The sequence below is a fragment of the Leishmania mexicana genome, chromosome 32 (genome assembly GCF_000234665.1).
Source record: "Leishmania mexicana MHOM/GT/2001/U1103 complete genome, chromosome 32".
NCBI lineage: Eukaryota > Euglenozoa > Kinetoplastea > Trypanosomatida > Trypanosomatidae > Leishmania > Leishmania mexicana.
In genome coordinates, this window is record NC_018336.1 from 797,726 (window position 1) to 821,421 (window position 23,696).

At 60.4% G+C, this 23,696-nt stretch overlaps 6 protein-coding genes across 6 annotated transcripts; all 6 read left to right on the top strand.

Annotated features, from left to right (window-relative positions):
• Positions 1-1,519: 1,519 nt before the first annotated feature.
• LMXM_32_2070 (putative protein kinase) lies at positions 1,520-4,498 on the top strand (the record flags this gene model as incomplete). Its single annotated transcript, XM_003878413.1, has 1 exon — positions 1,520-4,498. One exon carries the CDS (start codon positions 1,520-1,522, stop codon positions 4,496-4,498), a length of 2,979 nt encoding a protein of 992 aa, XP_003878462.1.
• A 1,704-nt stretch (positions 4,499-6,202) lies between these two features.
• On the top strand, positions 6,203-9,988 carry LMXM_32_2080 (conserved hypothetical protein; the record flags this gene model as incomplete). The annotated part of the gene is made up of 1 exon (XM_003878414.1): positions 6,203-9,988. One exon carries the CDS (start codon positions 6,203-6,205, stop codon positions 9,986-9,988), a length of 3,786 nt encoding a protein of 1,261 aa, XP_003878463.1.
• Positions 9,989-11,262: 1,274 nt separating this feature from the next.
• On the top strand, positions 11,263-15,003 carry LMXM_32_2090 (copper-transporting ATPase-like protein,putative; the record flags this gene model as incomplete). The annotated part of the gene is made up of 1 exon (XM_003878415.1): positions 11,263-15,003. The coding sequence occupies one exon, from the start codon at positions 11,263-11,265 to the stop codon at positions 15,001-15,003; it is 3,741 nt and encodes a 1,246-aa protein (XP_003878464.1).
• Positions 15,004-16,317: 1,314 nt separating this feature from the next.
• On the top strand, positions 16,318-17,823 carry LMXM_32_2100 (putative glycerolphosphate mutase; the record flags this gene model as incomplete). The annotated part of the gene is made up of 1 exon (XM_003878416.1): positions 16,318-17,823. One exon carries the CDS (start codon positions 16,318-16,320, stop codon positions 17,821-17,823), a length of 1,506 nt encoding a protein of 501 aa, XP_003878465.1.
• Positions 17,824-19,784: 1,961 nt separating this feature from the next.
• iPGAM (phosphoglycerate mutase) lies at positions 19,785-21,317 on the top strand (the record flags this gene model as incomplete). Its single annotated transcript, XM_003878417.1, has 1 exon — positions 19,785-21,317. One exon carries the CDS (start codon positions 19,785-19,787, stop codon positions 21,315-21,317), a length of 1,533 nt encoding a protein of 510 aa, XP_003878466.1.
• Positions 21,318-22,933: 1,616 nt separating this feature from the next.
• On the top strand, positions 22,934-23,593 carry LMXM_32_2120 (conserved hypothetical protein; the record flags this gene model as incomplete). The annotated part of the gene is made up of 1 exon (XM_003878418.1): positions 22,934-23,593. One exon carries the CDS (start codon positions 22,934-22,936, stop codon positions 23,591-23,593), a length of 660 nt encoding a protein of 219 aa, XP_003878467.1.
• Positions 23,594-23,696: the final 103 nt, after the last annotated feature.

The window sequence follows — 23,696 nt, forward strand, 5'->3', positions numbered from 1 at the left end:
TTCCTTCCCCCGCCTTTGTTGCGCGACCATCGTGGTGTGCCGTTGACCGCTCCGCGTGCGTCGGCTTGGTCGGTGCCTGGAGGGCTGCTCTTCTTCTCGATCTCGACACTCCTTCATTTTACGGCGTTCTTTTTTTCACCTTTGCCTTCTTGTGTAGCTCTGTAGAGGCGCGGAGGCGAAGGGAAGCCGATCAGCAACGCGACGTGCAGAAACAGGGCTGTTCATGGGGGTGAGGCAGCAGTAACGAACAGAAACCAATAAGGCTGATCGCGCGTGCACGTGCGTTGTTCTTTGTATGCTTGCTGTTGCTTCCGTATTGTGCGTTCTGTGACACCGCCCGGTCTCGCTCTTTCCGTGTCACCATCGATTTCCTTTTTTATTTCTTCTGTTTCTTTGCGGCCTTTCTCCTTTCCGATCTTGTCGTTTCTCTACGTGGCTCTATCTATCTGCGCGTCCTGTTTCCAGCTGTGCCCCGGGGTGTTGTGCTGTCCTTTCTTGCGTGCGCGTGTGCTCATTGTCGGACATCTCCTCCGACGTTTCGCACCTCTTCGCTTTTGCTTTTTTTTTCTTGTCTCTTGCATAATTTCTTTGCTCTCTGTCGTAACCTCGCCCGTGGCGGGCGGCTCTTTCGATTTTTTTGTCTGTTTGTGTGACGGAGCCGGGTGTCCGCGAACTTCTCAGCCCCTTATTTCTCAGCGTGGGCACACCTGTCCACCACCTCCCCCCACTCTCCGTCTCTCTGTCGGCATCTGTGAAACTCGCGAGTAGCGCAACCGCCGCAAGTAACAGGCATACCTACACACGCACGCACACCTTACGTCCAACATAGATTGGCGAGAAAACCTAGGAGCGCTGACTGCTGTTAAGGCTGCGCGCACTTTTTCGTCTTGTGTGCTTTGCCGTGGTGTACAGGTCGTGCGATCGCCTCCTTTTCCCGGTCTGCGGTGCAGGAGCTGCTCTTGTCTGGGCTTGCCGACGCCTCTGCAACTGACTGTGTGCCGGCACGGAAACTGCTGCCTTCCCCCCTCTCCTTTGTGTGGCGATTTTTCTAACCGTGTGGTGGTGCGTCGCCGAGTCTATGTCGTTCCCCCTTTTGGGCTGAGCTGTGGCCTCTTTCTCTCCTTGTTCTGCCTCTTGTCTTTCGCTCGGTTTGTTCTCGGTGCTGAGGGGCACACGCGTGTCTCGCTGTGTCTCGCTGTGTGTCTATCTGTGTGTGCCTGTGGCGGTCGCTCGAGTTTATTGCCCTCGTCACTGCCTCTTATTTTCTTCGCCGCCTAACGCTGGACAACACAGGTCGTTGTTTGCGCTTCCTTTGAACGCCTTCTCTGTGCGGTTTCCCTCTCTCTACCGCTGCAAGCGTGCGTGTTGGAGTGTGCCCCGGTGCCGTACTCACCACTCGGGACGGGGCACCGCCTTCAGCGTTGCGGACAAGAGGCGTAGTGAGGCAGATCTTCTTGCATCATTTTCTTGTTTTATTGTTTTCATTCTCGTGTGACTCCCCTGCTCTTCCTCGAGCATCATGCATCTGTTAGCCGGCCGTTACATTTTGGTGAAGCAGATCGGCAAGGGCGGGTTTGGCGCTGTGGAGGAGTACACGGACGCCATCACAAAGGATAATGTGGCCATCAAAACGATTCCTAGTCGATACGTAAACCAAGAGAGCCGCCGGCTCGTACGAGAGATCGATATTATGTGCTTCCTGCACGAGGCTCACCCGCACGTCATTGGGTACTTCAGCATCTTTGCCACCAAAGGCACCGCCATACCGCACCACAACGACTCAAACACGTTTGATGACCCGCTGATGAGCGTTGCACAGACGGCAGAGAACACGGCCTTCGAATTGAACGTGCTGGGCGAACATTACGCAGGTCTGAGCGAGGATGAGCGGCTACGTCTGCATCACGAGGAGCTGATGGCGTTTGTGGCGAAGCTAACCAAAACGGACGAGTTCAATGTTCACATCGTCATGCCGCTCATGAAGGGCGACCTCTTCTACTTTATACGGCTGCTCTCGTCGCAGTCGAGTGTTCAGCGCCTAGGTGTGACGCATCACTTCTTAGCCCAGGTGGCCGTTGTGTTCGCCTTTCAGATATGCTTTGGCCTCGACTACCTGCACCAGTGCTCCATCATCCACCGCGACATGAAGCCAGACAACGTGCTGGTGCGTCTCGACATCACCAACCCGTACATGTCCACCGCGCTGATTGCAGACATGGGTCTCGCACGGGACGCCCAGCATAGCGACACCATCTACATCTGCACGCGCTATTACCGGCCACCAGAGGTCATCACCAGCGTGTCAGGCGGGTCGCCGAAGATCGACATTTGGTCCTTGGGCTGCATCTTTTACGAAATGTGCACAGGCCAGACGCTCTTCACCATGCGGACGGCGCTGAACGAGCGCGGCGAGTGGGACGGCGCCAAGGCGAGCCTGCAGCTCGAGGTGGTTCTCAACACCATTGGTACCCCCGCTGCCGAGGATATCGAGCGCTATATGCCTAGCGGAAACGCAAAGCTGTACTTGCAGCGCAGTGCCGCCCGTCCGTCACAGCTGCGACAGCTGATCGAGCAGAACTGGATTCTGCACACAAGCGATGATGAAAAGGAGAAGTGGATCGACCTCATCACTCGGTGCGTTGCCTTCTTCCCCGAGCAGCGGCCAACGGCCCAGCAGCTCTGCCAACACCAGTTGTTCCGCAACTACAATGTCTTCTACGGCTCCAATGTGAAGCAGTACGCGCCAACGCCGTACACGTCATCCTACTGCGGCTCTTCTGACAGCACCCGCACGGAGAACAAGGCAGCCATTCTGGCTCTTGTGCAGCACGCTCTGCGCAAAACGATGCCGCCACTGAACGAGGAGAGGAGCGACGAGGAGTCCAGCTCGCTGAACAGCAGCAGCGGCAGCGCCAGCAGCGGCGATAGCGAGAGCGACGACGAGAGAGGTACCGCGCCACAGCCAACCCCCATCAACGACTACGTATCTGCCGCCCACCGCTGCTCGACCTCTCTGCCGCGCGACAGCCTTCAGCAGTGCGGTGGCTGTGACCAGAACGAAGAGTTGGGCTCCGTAGCAGAGCCGTTCTCAGCTTTTGACTCAACAACTACGAGTGGCGCACCAGCCGTACCCCCGCCAGCGCAGCAGCAGCGTTATGCCTTGCATCCGTTTGGCAAAAACACCTCGAAAGACTATTGCAACTCTTTCCTCGATGACGATGACGAGGGAGACGTTGAGCGCAATCGCGAGCGGGCACGTGACACCGAGGACGAAGAGTGCTTACCGGATTTTCAGCAGCAGCGCCCCAGCGCTTTTATGGCGCACTTTAGTCCTGCTTCGCTGCCAGACGTCCCCCTTGCGGGTGCTGCCTCTGCCACTGCGGCGCCCGCCGCGCCGGCGGAGCCGGAAAAGCGCCTCGCGCACTCGTTTAGCTCCGAGGAGAGTGGCCCAGTAGTGGAGGATACGCCGCCACTGGTACCGAGCGCCACACTCCGCGACCGAATCACACGGCGTCGGTCGAGCGCTGTCCAAGAAGAGGAAGAACCCAAGCTGGTGTCGCTGATGCCGAGCGCGTTCAACTTGGACAACTACCGCGCCGGCAAATCTCTTGACGCCACAGTGAACGAGGAGCTGTGCATCCCGGAAAGCGGCTTGCCGCAGGCAATGGAGTCTATGCCCGCCGATGACGTCGCGCGACTGCTGGCGGCGTACAACATGCCCTTGGAGGGGAGCAACTACCGCACCATGCTAAGCTGTGCGCAGTCCGTGCCGCCCTTCGTCATGCCCAGCGACCCGTATCATTTCATTTCTCAGTCCCACATTGGTGGCGGTGCGGGGGCGGCGATGCTACCGCAGCAGCAGTCCTTCCACGCGGCTGCATCGCCGAACGAGGTGAATGGCGTGCCACGCGGCGGCAGCGAGGGGCAGCGAGGCGCGGACTCTGAAGTCCGCACTTGGGCAGTGGCGCCGCCGGCGTCGAGAGTCCCACCTGGCAACGGCGCCGCGGCGGAGGCGGGTTCCGATGAGCAGTACGACTACTTGGCCGGTACAGACTACTACATTGGCCCTACGCCGAGCAACGTGGCGCAGGTGGCGGCCGCCCGCCAACCAGCTGAGAAGCGCGGCAGCTCGCCTTACTCCCTCAGCGTGGCGGATAGCATGCCACTTGGGCAAGCGCAGCAGCGCGTGCTTTCGCACGCATCACCCCCGCCAATCTATCTGCCCAGCACACAGTCTTCTGAGACGTCCCTCTTTCACCAGCCGCCGCTGCATGCTCTCCGTGGACAGAGCGTGGCCGGATTTCCGCCCATAGCAGATGCAGAGCTACGCCAGCGCTACATGTCGTACCGGCACACGCCGCGAAGCATCCAGGCGGCGACGTCGTCTGTGCTGGAGGAGCTTGGTGGCTGCACGCACGACGCCGAGCGGTCAAGCGAGCTGCGGCAGTTGCTCAACTACTACACTTCTCTCGAGGTCACGACCTTGTACACGATATGAGGGAGGGCATCGATGCATCGCGGGGGAGCTGCCGAAGGCGGGTGGGAGGAGTCCAGGCGTATCGGCTCCAAGCGTCGTGCTCTTTTTCTCTGCTTTCAGGTTTCGCCTTTCCCATTCTTATACCCCGGAGCGGAAGAGACTTGCTGACGCCCGCAGGTGCGAGCCCAGCACCTCAGGCGGGTCCAGGTGTGTGTGTGTGTGTGCGGTGTTCGAAGTTACTGTTGTTATTCCAGCAAAGTGTTCTTCTTCGTTGGACTCCTTGCCGCACTGCTGTTCCTGTCTCTCTGTCTCCTCCTCTTGCTCTCTCCATTGCGTGCTCGTCCCACGCGCCGAGGCTGCCACCCACTCGGCTAGCCGACGGGTCGGCCTTTTCTGCTTGCTGCGTGTCGTGGTGCCCATAGAGCCAAGTACCGTCTCCCCCTTCTCTGTCACTTGTACTGCAGGCGTGCATGAATGCGTGCGTGCCTGCCTGCCTCATTGCTGTGCTTGCACGTGGGCGTGTAGGCTCCGTGGGACTGGGCGGCGGCGCTTCGTTTTTATCTGAATATGCGTATCTCTTTCTGTTGGGCTTTCTTGTCTCCACGTGTGCCCCCCCCTCCCCCTTGATGACAGGCGCCGGCGGGCGGGAAGTACCCTTCACCGTGCGCGGTAATCTCAAGGGTTCAGTGCACCCCCCTCCCCCTTCCCCTCGCTTGAGCGCATGACTTGGGAGAGTCCGGGAGAGAGAGGGAGCGGAGGGGGGGGGGGAGACGGTAGACTGGACAATGCCAGGGAGCAGATGTCACTCTGCCCTCTTTGTTGTTCACCTTTTTTTCCCTTTTCCTCTGCCCCGCTTGCTCCTCCTAGCGTCTGTGCAATCGTCTTCAGGGAGGCGGGGCGGCATCCGTTGGGCGGTGAGCGGGCCGCGGATGGCCCGCTGGGCGTGAGGAGACACAGGTGCGCATGCATTCATAGAGCTCCAGGCTTCCCTTTTCTATCTCATGGCAGTGTTTTGGGTACCTCTTCGTGGGTTTGTGTGCGCGTCTGTGTGTGTGGGCATCGAGGCGATCGGTGCGGTCGGCGCGGTCGGCGGTGTTGTCCTTCCATCATGAGTTGAGGGAGACATGTAGAGAGACAAACAAAACGAAAGAGCGAAACACATAGCGGCATGTCAACGCCGCCACATGAACCGACGACATGCGCATTCGTCGAGTTTTCGAATTGGAAGCGGGGGGAGGGGAGATCGCGAGGAGCGTGTGTGAGGCAGTGCTTTTCCTTAGTGAGCTCCTCACCTCTCTATCTTTCCACGTTGGTGGCGCGGAGGTCGAGAGGGGAGGGAGGGGGGGGGACTGTTGTTGCCCTGCCCTCCGCGCGCACGCCGGCGGAAGAAGTCCCTCTCGCGTATTCCGCTCGTTCGCCCAGGTGGAGGACAGCTGTGGTCACGACTCGAACCCGTGTAAGCCGCCTCATCCTTTCTGCTTTGCCGATCGTTCTCTCTTCTCCAGCTACTACTGCTCTCTCTCTCCCCGTCTCTTTCACGCCCTTTAGTCACCTACGGGCTTGTCGCCCGACGGAAGCCCTGCGGCTGCCGCACTTCCTCCCCTCCTCCTCCTGCTAGTCTCTTACCTTGTATTTCTCTTACTCTCGCAGGCAGGGGCGGACGTGTGACCTCCCTCACGAGCTGATCCCTCCTCTCACGCCTCTTCTTCTTCTTCCGCACCGCAGATGTCCTTTGTGTATAGAGGCCTGCCGCGAAGCGAGCGGCTCCTTCCACTGGAGTCCACAGAGGTGCTCAGCTCGACGGATTCGTTTCTTCTGCACGTCCTTCACCGTCGCCACGACGGAGACGAGGACGGGGACGCAGGCGATGAGCAGTGGCATAGCAAGCGGCTACGTGAGCACGTATCGCTGTACTGGGATCAGCAGCACACGTACCATTGTTATCAACGCACACTATTGCGCGAGGTGAGGTCGACGCGCGGCCCGGTGCGGTTCGCCGGTTTTCCGCAAGTGCGGACTGCGCCGAAGCGCACAGGCGTGGCGTCAAGAGCGGCACACGCTCCGGAGTTCGACCGTGCCGAGTGCAGCGGCACAAGAGTCTCAGCGAATGGGGGTGCTTTCTCGCCGTCTCAACTTGGCGCGGAAGCCGCCGCGGCTGCATCCTCATCTCCGCCACAATCCGCTGAAGGCGCGTTGCCGCCGCCACGCGCGCTCGCGGCGTGGAACTGGATATCTCTGGTTGCTCCGTACGAGCGGCTTCTGTGTCCCTCGCTCCTGTACAGCGCATTGCTTTCTCCCTCTGTCGGCGGCTGCACATCTCTATACTACGCCACACAGCAACCATCGGCAGCACCTGAGGCGACCTCTACACCTGATTCCTCTGGGTGTGCGCGCGCGCGATGGAGCGCGCATACGTGCCAATCCCTATGGGCCTTGCACTCCTTCGCTGCCGAGGCTTCGATACGGGTGCAGGAGGTGTACGTGATGTGCGCGGGCACGATCATGTACCTTGACGTCATCGTGTCAGCTGGCCGGGTTTGGTCCGAGCTCGAGGGGCTGTGGGGCAACGACCTCATCGTCGAGCTTGAAAGAGAAAACGCGACGGTGCGGGCGGGCTTCCCTGACAAGAGCGAAACTGAAGCGCGCCTGCAGCTGAACTTGCTGAGGTCGTTCCTCTCTCAGCCTCCGCAGACATACACAGCTATGCTTCAGCACGTGCGTGTCTTGCTGGAAGCTCTCGCCAGCACCACCACAACAACATCCACAATCTCCAATGAGCCCGCAGCGCCCGAAGCGGCGAGCACTGCTCTCCCTCGCCCTCTCGCGCCGTGGCTCGAGGCTGCTATGGGGAAGGAAGTGTGGACCTCTGTCACAGATACCTGGGCAGCCGGCAGCAACATCAGTGGCGGCGATGCGAGCTCCGTTGCAGTACAAACTCTGAGGCACGCCGTTGCACAGTGGCTGTCGCGGCGAGGTGCCACTGTCACCGCCACCACACCAACCGGCAGCCGCGCGGCGCCTCTGCCGCCGCGCGATCTTTGCCTGTCGCGAGGGTCGAACTGCGGTGTGTCCGCGTCTCCCAATTCAGCCATGCTTTCCGGCTGCTACTCCGCGCATGCAGAGTCTTCCGCGCCGCGGGCGGGCACACGGCGGCAATCCGTCACACCGGCGAGGTCCACCGGCGCTGCGACTGCCGCCGCCTCCATGACCTTTGAGCCCTTTGAGCCGCACGACACGCCTCGCGATCAGCATCCCTTTTTTCTCCCGCCACTTCCCCAAGACCCTGCGCTCATTGCCTTCGCTGTCGTGTGGCGACGCACGCTGCGGCGATGCGTACTCAATCCGGACATGCTGCGGCAACGTCTGCGCCAGGTGATCCTTGGCTATGCAGGCCAGCGCTGCGAGGAGCTCCTTCGCGAAGCAAGGCAACAGCAGTTGCAGCGACGGGAATCCGTGGACTCGTTCACCGTAGCCGGACCACGCGAAGGGCCCTTGTCGACAAGGGCATCAGCAGACCACCCAGACATAATGGGCAAGAACAGCGCCGCCGCCGATTCCACTCTTGGTGACGCTATGTTCACATCTTTGCCGTCCTTGCCCGCAGCCGCAGCGCCTCCGTCTTTACTGTTGCTCACCTGTGACCCTACTGCGACTTCGTTCCGCGTGTTGGGCCCCCGCTGTGGAGAATGGCTGATGTCCAGCCGCGGTGGTGGCGGCTGGAGCGGCTTTCGGGGAGAGCTGTTCCGCTGTGTTGGACCGCCACCACCACCGTTGATGCTCGCGCCATTGCTGAGCGGTCCCCGAGCTGCGCAGGCACGTCGTCGGCTGCCGACGTCTTCGGGCGCTGTCTCCTCCGCTGCCGCCTCTGCGCCGTCCGCGGAGCAGCTCACCGAGATATTTGTGGACGGGGCTCTCGAGTTGGACAGCGCCAGCGGTGTTTCTTCTGCATTGTCCGCGGCTCCCGCCTCGCGCGTGCCGCCCCTGCTGTACAGTGCTGAGGAGTTGGCGGATAGGCTATGTCGACTTGGCTCGGCGTTGCCTCGCTACGCCACGGAGGTGTGCGGCGACTGTCTCCGCCCCGCCGACGCGGACTTCGTGCGGGAGGTGCTGCAGCGTCACTGCCTTCCCCTTCTTCTTGCTTGCCAGCGCCGCGGTATTCAGCAGTGGGGTCTGCGTGGCTGGATGAAGGGCATCGCCCTGACTTTGGTGGACAACAGTGGAGCTGAGTCCCGCGTGATCACCCCGGCGAAGCTTGTGGAGCTGGGGCTGCAACAGGCCAGATCGGCCGGCGGCCGGAAGGCCTTCGCGACGGCGACGACGTTGCAGATGGTGATGGACGGCGGGCTTAGTGAGGCGCTCGCGTTTTTGGAACATGTGCAGAAGCGGCCGGAACGCACGGTGCGGCGGCTGCCGGTGCGACGACTGGTGGGTGAAAGCGGCGATATCGGCAACAGCGCCGCGCCGCCACTGGGACCGGCGCTCAGCTACACCGTGATAGCGGTGGAGGCGCTGCTCCTGCGCCGCGCAGAGGAGAGTGCGCTCTTCCGCATTTTCCAAAGCCACCCCTCTGCAGCGCTGCTGGCCGGATGCGGCGTGCAGAGGCTCGCGTTGCCGCCAACAGCCACCGCGCCCGAGAGAAGGCATGGGGGTGGCGGCGGCTATCTCCCCCCGCCGGGATCGACGATGCTTCTTCTTGTGCGCACGTGCGGCGTGGCCGTGGATTGGGATTTGCAGGATTGCTACGAGCGTCCGAGGTTCTCGCAACTGCGGGAGCCGCGGCGGCTGTTATCGCACCCCCCTCGCGACGGCGCTTCCAGCGGGGGTACGCAGTGGCTGCCGCTTCCGCCAGAGCTTGGGAACGCTGTGGAGCGGGTGACACTGCAGCACATGCGCGGAATGCTGCAGTACTACCTCCGCTCGCTAGACGCCACCGCAGCGCCTTTTTTGGCCGGCCGTGCCGCCAGCGATACACCGCTTACGAGCGGCGTAAAACGATCAAGGACGGATTCGGAGAAGGAGAGGGTGGGGGAGCTCCAAGAACCACGGTCAAACACCGGGGTAAGACCTGCAGAGTGCATAACGGGCACGGAGTTATCCGCAGTGGTGCCACAGACTGACGCCGGCGGTGCATCTGCTGCTGATATACCACGCACGACGCTGTTCCCCATTGACCGCGCGGCGGTGCTGTACGTTCTGCGGCACCACCCGCAGTACTACCGGCAGGTGAAGGGGTGCGGAATCAAGCAGGTGTACGTCGCTGCTGCGACTTTGTCCCTGGAAGAATCGGCCGCAGTGGTGGCCCGAGCGAATATGGCGCCAGGTCGAACCGGCACCCTTGCCGCGGCTGCGGCCACCTCTAAAAGCCCTTCCTCCTCGGCTGCTTCGGGGCCTCGCCGAGCGGCGGTCATTGTTGAGCGGGTTTGCGGTCAATGCGTCGAGGTGGACGTCGAGGCGTGCTACGACAAGGTGCGCGAGGGTAGGCCACTGCGCCCCTTCGTGATGCTTGCCTAACAGCCGATGTCGTGCTGGGTGGTGGTGGTCGTCGCTATCGCTCTGCACTCCTGGAAGGTAGTGCAGTCACAGCCAGAGAGAGAGCGTTCTTCGATTTCCCCACCTCGAGTTTCTCTCCTCCGATGCCTACACACGCGCAGAGTTGAAAGCGAGGGCGTGTGACCCCAGGAGAGGGGAGGGAGAAGGGTCGGGGAGGACTTGCTCTTCTCATGCATTGCTGGCCTTCCATCGACGACACTGGCGCGAGAGAGAGGGTCGAAGAAATCGCCCACATCGACGACGCGCATGAGTGAGGGGCACGACACAGGCGGGGAATTTGCACACGCACACAGACACAAACAAGACCCAACGACAACTCAAACAGATTAAAGCCTCGAATGCTGGATGGCAGCATCTTTCCATTGTGCACACCCGTGCGTGGTGAGCGGAGACGCGATTCTCGCTCCCCTTTTCTCCCCCAATACCGCGGTCTCTCCAGGGTGTCTTATGCTTTTCTTGATTCAGAGGTGAGGAGGAGGAGGAGGGGGAAAGGGAGGCAACATATCTGAGCTCATCAGAATGCGTTGTCTTGACGCAACAGACAAGGCTATGATGCTTGTGCTGCCACGCTGACGGAGACGCGCGTGTGCGGTGCCACCCGCTCCCTTTATTCCACCCCTTTCTCTCTCTATTTCTCGTCTGGGTGACTGCTCTCATTCCCGTGGTTACTTGGGGCCTCCCGGTCGCATCGCCGCTGCTGCAACCACACCCACCCACCCACACACCCACACACCCACACACTCACATGCTCAACATGCGCAGCTCAAGCGCCACTCCAACTCACCCGCACCGCCATTCGCTCTTCACAGCTCTCTCTCCATCTTTACTCTTCGCTCGTTCGCAATCTTCGACAGTCGGGTGGGATTACTGCGCACGTGTGTGAATCCCAGCAGGCCCCACCACCACTACAGCGACGCAGGCGTGCATTTTCCCAGTCGCTCCGCTTTTTTGTAGTGCTGCCTGCGCAATTAGTTCTGTTATCCACCGCCACTTTCCGCCCTTCTGTGTTGATGTGGTGTGCCTTCTCTCCATTACCTGTGCATGTTTCTTTCTCTCGTTGTCGCGCAACAGCTCCTGCCCCCTCAGTCGATCATCCGACGGCCACTCTTGCTCTCGCCCACGGGCACGCTTCCGGAGAGGGTGTCCAGCGCTCTTCACTAGTCATCCCGATTCCTGTAGGACTCTCTACCTTCTCCCCCTCTCCTTTTTTTCTCTCGTCGTAGATCACCTCATGCATGGTGTCCTTCACCACGACGACGCAATCCACCACCCTCTACGGCACGTTTTCGGGGCGTCACGCGCATGCGCGGACGATTCTCACCGCGACGGAGGCGCACTGCAACGGACAGCTAGCGTGCGTATCACTTGGTGTGTCTCAAGATTGCATCAGGCCTGCAGTCTCCCTCACTGACCCTGCGTCCCTGTGTGAGGTGGGACATCACCATTTTGGTGACGGCTGCGGCTCCTGGCCTTTATCCACAACGATGGGTGCGACGACTGCTCAAGGGGCTGGCGACAGGCAAGCGACGCGCCGCATCACACTGAACGTCGTTGGGATGACGTGTGGGGGATGTGCTCAACGCGTGCAGGAGAATTTGATGACACTGGAGGGAGTGCACTCCGTCTCCGTGGACCTCGAAGCGCAGCTTGCCGAGGTGGATGTGGACGCGAGCGATGCAGCTGCTGAGTTTCGCATCGAGCAGAAGGTGGCTTCGATGGGCTACGCAGTACAGCCCGCGGTACTGCCGTCGTGTGGGGCGCCGGGGCGAGAAGAGAGGGAGCTCTCACCAGCGCCGCCCCCTTTGTGTCCCAGTGCTGCAAGTCTCTCTCACGTCCTCTCCTCCGCCTCTGTGTCTACGTGCTCTATGTCACAGCTGCAGCGGCTCAGTGAGACGTCCAAGTCGACGGAAACGGGTTCACTGCGACAGGAAGGCGGCTTCTTACCTTTCTCTCGCCGCTTCCGCCGGGTGCCGTGCGGCTGCGGTGGGCGCGGGTGCCTGTGCGCCTACGCGCCTGAGCCGGTGATGGTGACGGAGGAGACGCGTCTGCTCCCTGACGATGACTCGGAGGAATGCCTATCGGAGAGGGCCGAGGTGCCATCGTCGATGGACATTACCGTGGGGGTCGTCCAGGCTTGCGCCTCACCGAGGCGTCCTGCCCCTGTGGGCGTCCGCGGCACGTTGAAGACGGCTACAGCGGCAGCGGCGGAAGCAAAGACGAGCCTCCTGATCGAGGGCATGTCGTGTACGTCTTGTGCTGCTCGCATCGAGGCAAAGGTCAGGCAGCTCAATGGCGTTCTGGGCGCGTCTGTGAACTTCTCAACCATGAGTGGGCAGGTACTGCACAACCCGGCTCTCGCATCACTTCACAAGGTTGTGAGCTGCGTGGCCGACTTGGGCTACATCGTGACGGCGCAGGACACAACCGCCCCCCTCGGCACCGCTGACGACGAGAAATCACACCAGGGCGAGTGCCAGTGCCGCACAAACCTGCGAGCCGTCCCGGTGCATGTGGGGAGTGTCATGTCTGGCTATGAACATCGCCTGGTTGTTCTAGGTATGTCATGTGCCTCCTGCGCAGCCTGCATCGAGCACAGGTTGCGGCAGATGCCCACTGTCCTGAGCTGCACCGTCTCCTTTACTACGGGCACCGCCGTCATCACGACCTGCACCCCAAACAGCTTCACGGACGCGTGCAAGGTGGTGCAGTCGATGGGGTATACTGTGACAGAGTCGGCGCTGATGACGCCTGACTCGTCCATTAGCCGCACTCGTGAGGCGCTCGAGCGCACGCGCGAAATCGCTGAGCATGAGCGCAACCTGATCGGCAGCGCACTACTGAGTGTGCCACTCGCGATGGTGATGGTCTTGATGGTGTTCATGGACATCATGGCGCGGCCGCTGTTGGCGCGCATCATCGACGGGATTCAGTTCTGCGCTGTCACCCTAATCGTCTTCCACTTTGGCCAAAGCTTCTTCCTTAGCGCGTGGCGCAGCTGGCAGCACGGCGCCTACACGATGGACACGCTTGTGGCCATTGGCACGGGCTGCACATACGCCTACTCCACCGTTGTCTACCTGCTCACGCTGTTTGTGTATCCGCACGCGCGTATGATGACGTACTTTGACACGGCAGGAATGTTGACAACCTTCATGCTACTTGGCCGCTTCCTCGAGGCGCGGGCAAAACGCAGCACAAGTGGGGCGGTCATTGAGCTGATCAGTTTGATGCCGACAACGGCTGTGTGTGTGCAGCCGGACGGGAGCGAGGTGCGAGTGAGCTCGTCGCAGCTGCAGAAAGGCGCCCTCGTGCGTGTGCTGGCCGGCGATCGCGTCCCTGTCGACGGCACTATCGTCGAAGGCAGCTCCGAGTTGGACGAGCAGATGGTGTCAGGCGAGTCGCTGTCGAAGCAGAAGAAGCCCGGCGACGAGGTGGTCGGCGGCACGCTCAACATCACCGCATCGCTGCTCATCCGCGCGGACAAGGTGGGGGAAGAGACGATGATCGCGCAGGTGCTGCGTATTGTGCAGGAGGCTCAAAACACAAAGCCATCTATCCAGCGTGCTGCTGATCGAATCGCCATGTCGTTTGTGCCCTTCGTCCTCGTCTTTTCCCTACTGACGCTCGGCTTGTGGCTGGTGCTCGGTGTGACGGACGCGTACCCGGTGTCGTGGCGCGGGGCGGAGGTAAGCTGGCAGGCGTTCGCTTTCAACTTCTTCATCTCAACCGTTGTCGCCGCCTGTCCGTGCGCACTGGGGCTGGCCACTCCGACAGCGATCATGGTGGGCACCGGCGTGGGGGCGAAAAACGGCGTGCTGGTGAAGAGCGGCACCACGCTGGAGGAGGTGCGACGCGTGAACTGCGTTGTGCTCGACAAGACGGGCACTATCACCAACGGTCGGCTGGAGGTGGTCCGGACGCACATAATAATGGCGAGTTTGGTGTCGTCTCCAACGACGACCACGCAGCCTCATGACAGCTTGGATACCGCCTTGGTCCGCTACCTTGTCGGCCTCGTGGAGGCGCAGTCTAGCCACCCTATCGCGAAGGCGGTCAGCGCCAAGCTACTGGCGGAGACTGACAGCGGTACGGACGAGGTGCAGCGCCGCGCCCGCTATGGGGTGTCATCCGTTGTGACGCATGGAGGCAAGGGCGTGGAGGCCTCGGTGGCCGTGATGCCAGCAAGCGACGGCAATGACGAGGTCTCTTCCGAGCTGCGACCGCCGCGAGCGCATCGCCTCCTCGTCGGGAATGTGGCGCTTCTGCGCGAGCGCGGCGTTTCGTTAACCCCTGAGGTGGCCCACCTCGTTGAGGAGGAGAACGGGTACGGTCTGACAACTGTTGTAGCTGCAGTCAATGGCGTAGCGTGCGTTGTCGTCAGCCTTACCGACAGTCCGAAGCGTGAGGCCCACGGTGTTATCCGGTATCTGCACAAGGCTGGGATTCGCGTGCTGATGGTCACGGGCGACAACGCCGGCGTGGCGGGCCGGATTGCGGCCGAGGTCGGAATTCACTCGAAAGATGTGTATGCCGAGGCGCTTCCCATCACCAAGGCGAACATTGTGAAGGAGCTGCAGGAGCAGGGGTCGCGGGTGATGTTCGTTGGCGATGGCATCAACGATAGCCCCGCCCTGGCACAGGCCAACGTCGGCGTCGCCCTTGGCGCTGGCACCGAAGTGGCGATCGAGGCGGCTGACGCGGTGCTCGTGCGGGATAGCCTTGTCGACCTGCTGAACTTGCAGTCTCTATCCAAGGTCACTGTGCGGCGCATCTACGGCAACTTCATCTGGGCCTTTGGGTACAATCTGCTGATGCTCCCCACTGCCAGCGGGCTGCTGTATCCGTTCTTTCACATTCGTCTTCCACCCGTCGCGGCGGGTGCAGCGATGATGCTGTCCAGCCTCAGCGTGCTGACATCGAGTCTGACCATCCGCTGCTTCCGCGCACATCGGGAACGCGATTTCTATTTCACGTGAGCCAACGTCGGGCTCGGCGGCTTTTGCTTTCCCTTGTCTTGCTCATCTTTCGGGTCTTTCCTTTTTTTTTTTGCTCTCGGTTCTTCATCATACGCGCACACGAATGGGCACCTCGTGCGTGCGCCGTGTGCGTCTCTGGGCGGTGTGAGCGCGCGCTTCGTCGTCGTCGTCGTTGCACTCATGGGACCTCTGTTTTGTGTCTGTTTAAATCATCTGTCTCATCTCTCTTACTGTTGCTACTTATGATGCACCATTTACCCCCCCCCCCAGTCGTACCCACCGCCTCGCCAACCTGTGCCTGCACGCACTGCATATGAAGGCAGCAGTGAGATGTGAGGCGAAGGACCAAGAGGGGCCCCAAAGCCAAATGAGGCGCCCCCTCTTACGCACCAGCCACGCGAGCCCCTCACCACGCACACGTGCACGTTAGTTAGGCGACTGACTCTCCGTGCACCGAGCATTGCATTCGACACCGTGCGCCGGGTGGCTGCGTGGGCGGTGCCATGTGCATGGAGGGGGGGGGCTATGGCAGGCCTTGCTCTCTCTGCCTCCTTCTGCGCCTTTACTTTTGTGCTTGTCTCTGTGTAGGAGGCGCGTTTCTTTTTTTGTTTCTCTCTCTCTCCAGTGACGGAGGCGGCGCACTGCCGCACTGGCATGTCTAGGGTTGCCATCGCACCACGCGATGTATGGGTCTGTGACAGGACGGGGAGCGTGAAGCTGGCCCCATGGAAACAACAAAACGGTGTGCTTTCTCTTCCTGCAAGGCGTGCCGCCACTAGAAGCTGCTGAGCTGGTAAGACATGAGGAAAAGGATGAACATAGTCGTCGGCCCTGAGTGACGCACTCGCAGGAGAGCGAGTGGGGGATGTGGGAAGCGTGAGGGAGAAGACAGCTGCGTCATCGAATTATCGAGGCCCGGCATCGTTTAGTGCCGCACCGACGCACTGTGCTCGATGAGTTGGCAGTACGCTTCGTCTCCATGTCGCCCCCCCCTCTTTTCACCACGTGCAAAGTTCTAACACGTGGGCACGGGACCGCTGTAGCAGCGGCATGGGATTCAGGACATCAGTGGTGGCCCTCTCGCTTTCCGTCTTCACCTTCGCTCTCTTCGTTGATGTTTATGCGTCCTCTTCTTCGCCGCTGAGCCACACGCGAGCACTTCCCATCCATGCACCACCCGCAGCACGAGGCGCATGGGCCGGCGAGAGGCATAGAATACATCGCATCGCAGACATAACACACACATATACACGTATTTCGTTTTTCGTTGCTTCGAGAAAAATAAGAAAGGCGCCCGCAGGCTGAGTCGCCATCATGTGGTGGACGGCGGCGCGCAGGCGTCTCTACTGCCCGAATCAAATCTTCAGCAAAGACAACCGCCGCATTAAAAATTCGTGGCTGCCGCGGCGGCTCCTCCTCGTGCGCCACGGCGAGTCGGAGGCAAATGTCAACCGGGAGGTGTACAGCAACACGCCAGACTGGAAGATCCCGCTGACGGCGCTCGGCCGGGAGCAGGCGTACGACTGCGGCAAGCGACTCCGTAACATCATCCAGGGGGAGAAGCTGTACATCTACTACTCTCCGTACGCTCGCACTAGGCAGACCCTGATCGAGATCCGCCGAAGCTTCGACGAGTCGCAGATCCAAGGCGAACGCGAGGATGAGCGGCTGCGCGAGCAAGAGATGGGCAACTACCAGCCTTTGCAGGATATGGACGCGACATGGGATGCGCGCCACGCCTTTGGGCGATTGTACTACCGCTTTCCGTTTGGGGAGAGCGGCGCCGATGTCGGCGATCGCGTCTCTGGCTTCTTCGACTCGCTCCTGCGCGAGAGCATCGGGTTGACGGTGCCAAACATGAACGAATGCGTCGCGCAAGCCGCACGAGAGGGGCTTGACGGCCGAGACCTCGCCCCTTGGAGTACTGGCATCGATAGCGTTCCAGGCAGCCCTTGCGGTTGCTCCACGTCGCCATCACAAGAAGGCCCTGTAGCGCCATGGACGGGGAGCAAGTCTGCGCCGCCGTCATGGACGCCGTCGTCCCACCAGGCCACGACGTCTTCCGCCGCCCTGCGGAGGACGATCCGGTGTACATGTCCGCACCAACCGATGCCCCTATCGGACTTTGGCGAGGCCGAAGCCCGTGGTGTCCTACCGCTGAACGACCATGGCGCCAGCGTCGGCGAAGAGCAAAATGTTCTGATCATCGCTCACGGGCTTCTTATCCGTCTTTTCATTGGCCGCTGGTTCCGTGTGCCGATGGAGGTCTTCGAGACGATGTGTAACCCGCCCAACTGCGCCATCATTGTGCTGGAGCGCGACGACCGACTCGGCCGCCTCGTCATGACGGACATCAGCAAGAACCTGTTTGGTAGTGACCCGCTGCTGCAGATGATGCGCTTTGACGGCCACGAGGACACTCACTGGTACCGTGAAAAGTTTCTCGGCATTGTGGACCCCACAAAGGCAGCGGAGGAGGCAGTGATCGAGGACGATGATGAGAACCATTATTCCATGTCAAACGCGCACAACAGCGGCGTCGGTGCCCCGGCCCCACCACCGCGACAACGCAGGCCCTCCACCTCGACGGCAAAACGGTCTTCTCCATCAACAAGCGCTCCTGCATCAGATACTAGTGCCAGCAGCGCCGAGAGCGCAGACGCTTCAGCCTCTACAGCAGGACACGCCGCGCTAGCTGCTCAAGACCGCGCTGTCCAGCCCAAGTGTCCTCATCTTTGCATGGACTGTACACCAAATCGAGACTACATGAAGTTCTGTCGAGACGCCGCTGATGCCCCAAAGATGGGTTCGGTGGATTAGTCGCTGCTACGTCACTTGCTGCATCTTTTTTTCTCTTCGCGCTTCGTTTTCACCGTCGATTGACGCCGTTTTTTTTGTTTTTGTTTACCCGCGAGTGCTGCGAAGGGGAGGAGGTCGTTGCATGCCTCACACGTGCGCACTCATAAAAAAAAAGAGCGGCTGACCCCCTTCCCCCTCTCAGCTTCGTCGCGCCTCGGCTTTTTTTCTTTTGCCGTGCCGCGCTGTGTTCGCGTCGGCGTACACGTGTTTCTGCCGCATGTCGATACGATGACTCTTCCTCTGATGCCTTTGTGTCATTTAGCTTGCTGCTGTGCCAAGCTTGGGTATGCAGGAAAACTTCGCCGCCACCGCTTTTCAAACGACGCCGGAAGAAGAGGAGAGTTCTAGCGGCAGCAACAGGAGGAAAACATGGGAGAGGAAGCTAAGCGTCGCTGCTCTGCTGGCTTGCTAGGGCAAGAAGGCTCCCTCAGCTTGGAGGCACCCATACGGCAAGGACACGCATACACCCACCTCCACTTGCCCTCCGGTGTAGTGTGTTTCTGCCCTATCCAACATACAGGTGTAGGGTAGCCGAAACGGCTCCCTCTCCGCTGCCACCCCAGGCAAGCCTCCCTCCTCTCCGCCAACCCTCTTCACTTGCGAGGGTGGAGAGGGGCCCATCCACAGGCTTATCCTCTGCAAGGGTGTCGTCTCCCTCTCTCTGCCTCTTCCCTTCATGCGCGCCCGCTCTTCTTCATCTGGCTCTCTTTCTGTCTTTCTCGTGCCCTCTGCCCATTTGCCATGACATCAGTCTTTCCTCTACCTCCTCCTCGTGCGCTGCACGCACATACGCGTACACACGTATAGTCTCTCGCTCTCTGCTTGAGGGGGCCTCGTCCTGTGCGCCTCTGGCTCTCTCCATCCTCCCTTGTGCCCCTTCTTTCGGCATCCCCCGTCGTCGTCGTCGTCTCTCTCTATTACGCGGACTCCACCGCTTTCGTGCTTTAGTACGCGTGCGTGCGTGCGTGTGTGTGTGTTTAGGAGCAGCGGTCGATTGCCCTTCACCTCTCCGCCCTCCCCCCTTCCTTCCTCCGCGGAGACATTCCTCGGGCCTATTTTCGCTGCCTCTCTCATCTTTTTTTTTGTTATCACTTTATTCTTTTTTTTTTCCCCGTTGTTGACTGTGGCTGTGGTGACCGTGCGTTCTGCCTTCTTTGCGTTTTTTTTTCGTTGCCCCTCTGTCCGTCTGCCTGAACATTTTTTTCTTGTTTGTGTGTGTGTGTGTGTGGCGTAATTCAACGTATCCGCGCTCCGCTGTGCGCATCGACGCGTGCGCGTCCACTCACGCAAAGAGATCGCGCGAGGTGCGTGTTGCCCCAGCCAGAGTCGACGGCTTCGCATTTTCTGTGCTAGTTATATATAGATATAGATATCTTTCACCCTCTTGCGTGCAATCTGCTTCGTTGCTGTGCGTCCGGTTGTTTTGCCAGTCTCGTCTCTGTCGTCTGCTGCCTGGTTGGTTCACGTGCTTTGCGTGCACCTGTACTCGCTTTTCTTTTTTTTTTTGGGCGCACGTGCGAGTGCGTTAGTGTGGGGGTTCTGTGTGCCCCACGCAAGTGCTTCAGAAAAACGAGGAAAAGAAACAGTAGAACATGCAAACTTCAACGCACACTGCACTGGCGGCGCGTGCGCTACGCCACGCACTGACAGCATACGCAAGTGCTCCTCGACTGCCGGGCGGGGCATCGCCGTGTTGCTGCCACAGCGCTATTCGAGTACCCCGCATGGTGTGGGTCGGTGCGGCTGCGTCGGTGATGCCTGTGACACTCGCTTCTTCGCATCGGTGCGCATCCTCCAAAGGATTCTCGAAGAACAACACACCGTCACCGCCACCGCCACCGGTGCCGCCGTCTTCTGCTGTGCTGGAGGGTAGCGCGACACCTCGCTGGATTTCGACTCGCAAGCCAAATGGCGAGCAGCGCATGTCCATCTCGATTCGCAGCACCGAGCAACGACAGGTCGCCCGCCGACAACCGCCGACAGCCTCATCAAGCGCCGCTTTCCTACCTCGGGATGTGCTTGCTCCGGCGAGCCGCCCCGCCTCTGCCGTTGAGGCAACGCCCGAACCAGCCTCGTCGTCCCAGGTCCCAGAGAAGCAGGACGCTGCGTCAACGCCGATCCTTGATAATGTGCGTTCTTCCTCTTGCACTGCGGCACCGCCGCCGTTCTCCGCCAGCAGCGATCAGCGTTCCAATCAGGACAACAAGTGCATCCACAGAACACACACTCTGACGTCCAAGCCTCCGCCATCAGCGTCTTCCACGTCATCAAGGGGAGCAGCGGCTCCGTCGTCGCCACCCTCAGCACCATCTTCAACCACCGACGCACCAAGATGCGGCCATGACGCTGAGCCGGAGCGTCCTCACGGCGCAGCGTCGTCCGCTGCATCACCGTCTGCACCCGGGTCGTCGGCGGTCGCCAATTCGCAAAGGACAGCCGCGTCGCACTCGCTGCTTTACTCGGTGTCTCGCTTTACAGAGCCCGTCAAGCGCATTATTTTAATCCGGAACGGCCGCAGCGAGGCCAACGAGGATGTGAGGGCGTACGTGCAGACACCAGACTGGCGCATTCCATTGGTAGAGGAGGGAAAGCGCGAGGCGATCGCGGCGGGACGCGCCCTGAGCGAGCTCATCGGGGATGATCCCGTGTACTTTTACTACTCTCCGTACATCCGATCGCGGCAGTCGCTGCGGTACGTGCTGCAGGGCTTTGACGAGGCCCGGTTAAGTGGGCTGTCACACTCGCAGGAGTGGTGGGAGGATGAGGAAACCCCCGGTGTTGCATCAGCGGCAGCGGCTGCAGAGTCCTTGACACTCAAGTGCGCCAACGCATCGGCGGACGAGGCGGGCACGCCACCTCTACTCGTCCCGGCCCCATCAGCGATCTCTACCCACGCGACTTCTTCCGACGCGCACTGCTGTTTCCATCGCGACCCATCTCTTGTGCTGAACAGAGGCACGAGCAACAACATCATTGGCGTCCGCGAAGATGTTCGGCTTCGAGACGGCGACATTGGCCGCTACACGAGCGCCGACGAGCTCATGCACCACCTTGAGGAGCGTGAGCGATACGGCCGGTTCTTCTACCGCTTCCCCTTTGGCGAGAGCGGCGCGGACGTCTGTGACCGCGTCACCTCCTTCCTCGACGCGTTTCAGCGCGAGCGGGTCGAATTTCCAATGGACACCAGCGTCGTCATCATCACCCACGGGCTGACGATGCGCATGTTTATCAAGCGCTGGTTCTACCTCACGGTAGAGACGTTCCACAAGATGAAGTCGCCACCACCTGGGTCGTTGTGCACATTGACTCGCTTGCACCACCGCAGCTGCTTCCGCCTCGACGAATGCTGCGTGGAGTCGATGAACCTGCCGCTGTCGCTGAACGAGTTCAACGGATACAAGTATCGCAACAAGCAGCTGCTGGGTTCCATGAGCTCCGGTGCCCCGTATATGTGAACCGTCGCGTGCCGCGGCAGTGCCCATCTACGTGTGTGTGTGTGTCTGTGCCTCTCCTTCCCCTACCATATGGACGGTCAGCTACATGAGCGCCTTTTGTTTTGCTTGGGATGGCGGCCGTGTATGAGGAGACGGAGTCCGGCAGAGGGCATTTTGAGTGGAGGCACAACGGCAGTGGGGGAGGGACGGAGGCGCTGGACATCGTGTTCATTCGCCTCGTTCACTTGAGTGACTGGCATGCCCGCCGTTTTCTTTGTCTGCGCGCGCTTCTCCTCGTCGCGCATCTATGCAAGACGGGTGGGTGAGTGGGGGGCTGGAGAGTACGGGAAGATGGAGGGATGGACGTGGGTGTAGGTGGGCAGAGAAGGGGGTCCATGATGGTGCTGCTGGACTTTGTTCTCCCTCTTTCTACCCGTTTCACTCCCTTAGTCCTGCCTTCCACCGCCGCCCCGCACCCTTCAGTGCCTCCCACTCGGTATCCCGCCTTCAGCGGCCATCACTTGTCTCCGAGTCTCTTCCCGCCACGGTGCTCTGCTTCTCTCTCTTTGTTTTGTTTTTTTGCCTTGGTTATTTTCTGCCCGTTTCTCTGTCCGTTTGCAGTGCTGCGTGCGCACCCGCCTGTGATGGGTCTTCTTCCGTTCTTTGTTTTTTTATATCTCTCTGTGCACCGCTGGATCAGTCCCGGGGGGGGGGGAGGACGCACCGCGAACAAGCCAAGCGTAGATGAGCGAAAATAAGTGTGTGCGTGTGCGCGTGTGTGGAGGCGCGCAACTGGACACGCCCACGGTGAGGGAGCCATGCTGGAGAGCAGCGCACATCCAGGGATACATACCCAGAGAGGTGCCCTGGCCCACAGAACTGTACGGCCATCTGTGCCGTGCCTTTTTTTTTGCTCTTTGGTATGCGGATGTGTTTCTCAACCTTCTGTGTGCCTCTATGCGTGCGTGCGAGAAGGGCTGAGGGGTAGTGGTGGTGGTGGTGGCGGCTCTGGTTGGGAGATTTCACCTTTGCCCTGTCATCGACCGCACCCGCACGCTTAGTGTTCATTGACCCTTGCTGTGGACTACAAGAGAGAGAGAGAGAGACAGACAGACAGCAGCCCGGAGCAAAAAAAAAGATGCCTTGCCTCTGTTGGCGAAAATTTTGCCCTTCCCTCAACGACCGCCTCCACCGTCTGCCCGTTGACGGGCCTGCACAAGCGCAGATGCCGCCCGCCTTACGTTTCCCTCGTAGAGGCGGTGCATCGCGTGATTGCGCGTGTGCTCGCTTCCACTTCCATTGCGCCATAGCTTACTTTGGCTTCCCTGTCGTTATCATCTTATGGCCTCCACTTCTCTCTTACGGCACCCCGTGAAAACACCATGGCTCGTTCGTTGGTGTAATACATATACTTTTTCGTCTCGCGCCCTCCTGCGTGCACGTGTCTCACTGCTGCTCGCGCACACACGCACGTCGGCCGCCAGATCCGTATACTCGTCAAAGGGCAAGGACATCTTTGAACGTGCATGTCAAGGTAAAGAGGTACCACACGTACCCACGCAGACAGGCACCGACGAGGAGAAAGCTTTATTGTCCCAAAGGCGGCAGTACCCAGACGACTCGCGTGCGTACGAAAAATGAAGTGTGTCGTCTGTGACGCGGACAAGGCGAGCTACCGGTGCCGTGCGTGCCGTTCTGCGTACTGTTCTTCGCAGTGCTACAAGAAACACCGCATGTCGAGCGAGGAGGCCGCGGCGGAGGCGGCAAACATCAACGCCGCGACATCGTCGTTTGCGCATCTCTGCGAAAACGTTGTGGCTGCCCAGCGGCCACAGAAGGAGCGGGATGCGAGGCGGCAGCGCACCGAAGCCGAATCGGACGTCTTCTCAGACGTGTCGCGAGAGAAGGCCACTGCCGCCGGTGCTGCGCACCGGTCAGAGAACGACGCACCGCCGTCATCGACTGCTCCGGCAGTGGAGGGGTCTTGGAAAACCGCCACAGAAGCGTCGGAGGCAAACGGACCCGCCTGTGCTGAACCGCAGCCGTCGGCACGGACGGAGTACGCCGGGGACGCTGATGCGGTGTACATTCTGCAGGAGAAGCATCTCGGCGCCTTAGCACACAATCCGCGAGTGCGGAGTGCGCTGCGCAGTCCATCACTGCAGAAGCTCATCAAAACCATTGACAGCAGTCGCTCCCGGCTGGACGCGCTGGAGGCGGCGCAGTACAACAACGCCGACTTCAGGGACTTTTGTGATGAGGTGATGCGCGTGATTGCGGAGGTGGAGGGCCGGTGAGAGTTCTGCGCAGGGCCTCATCCTCGCACAGCAGGGGGTGACGTTGGTAATATGTCTTATTCAAGTGGGAGCAGTTGCTGCGAAGCCCTGGATGGAGAAGAGG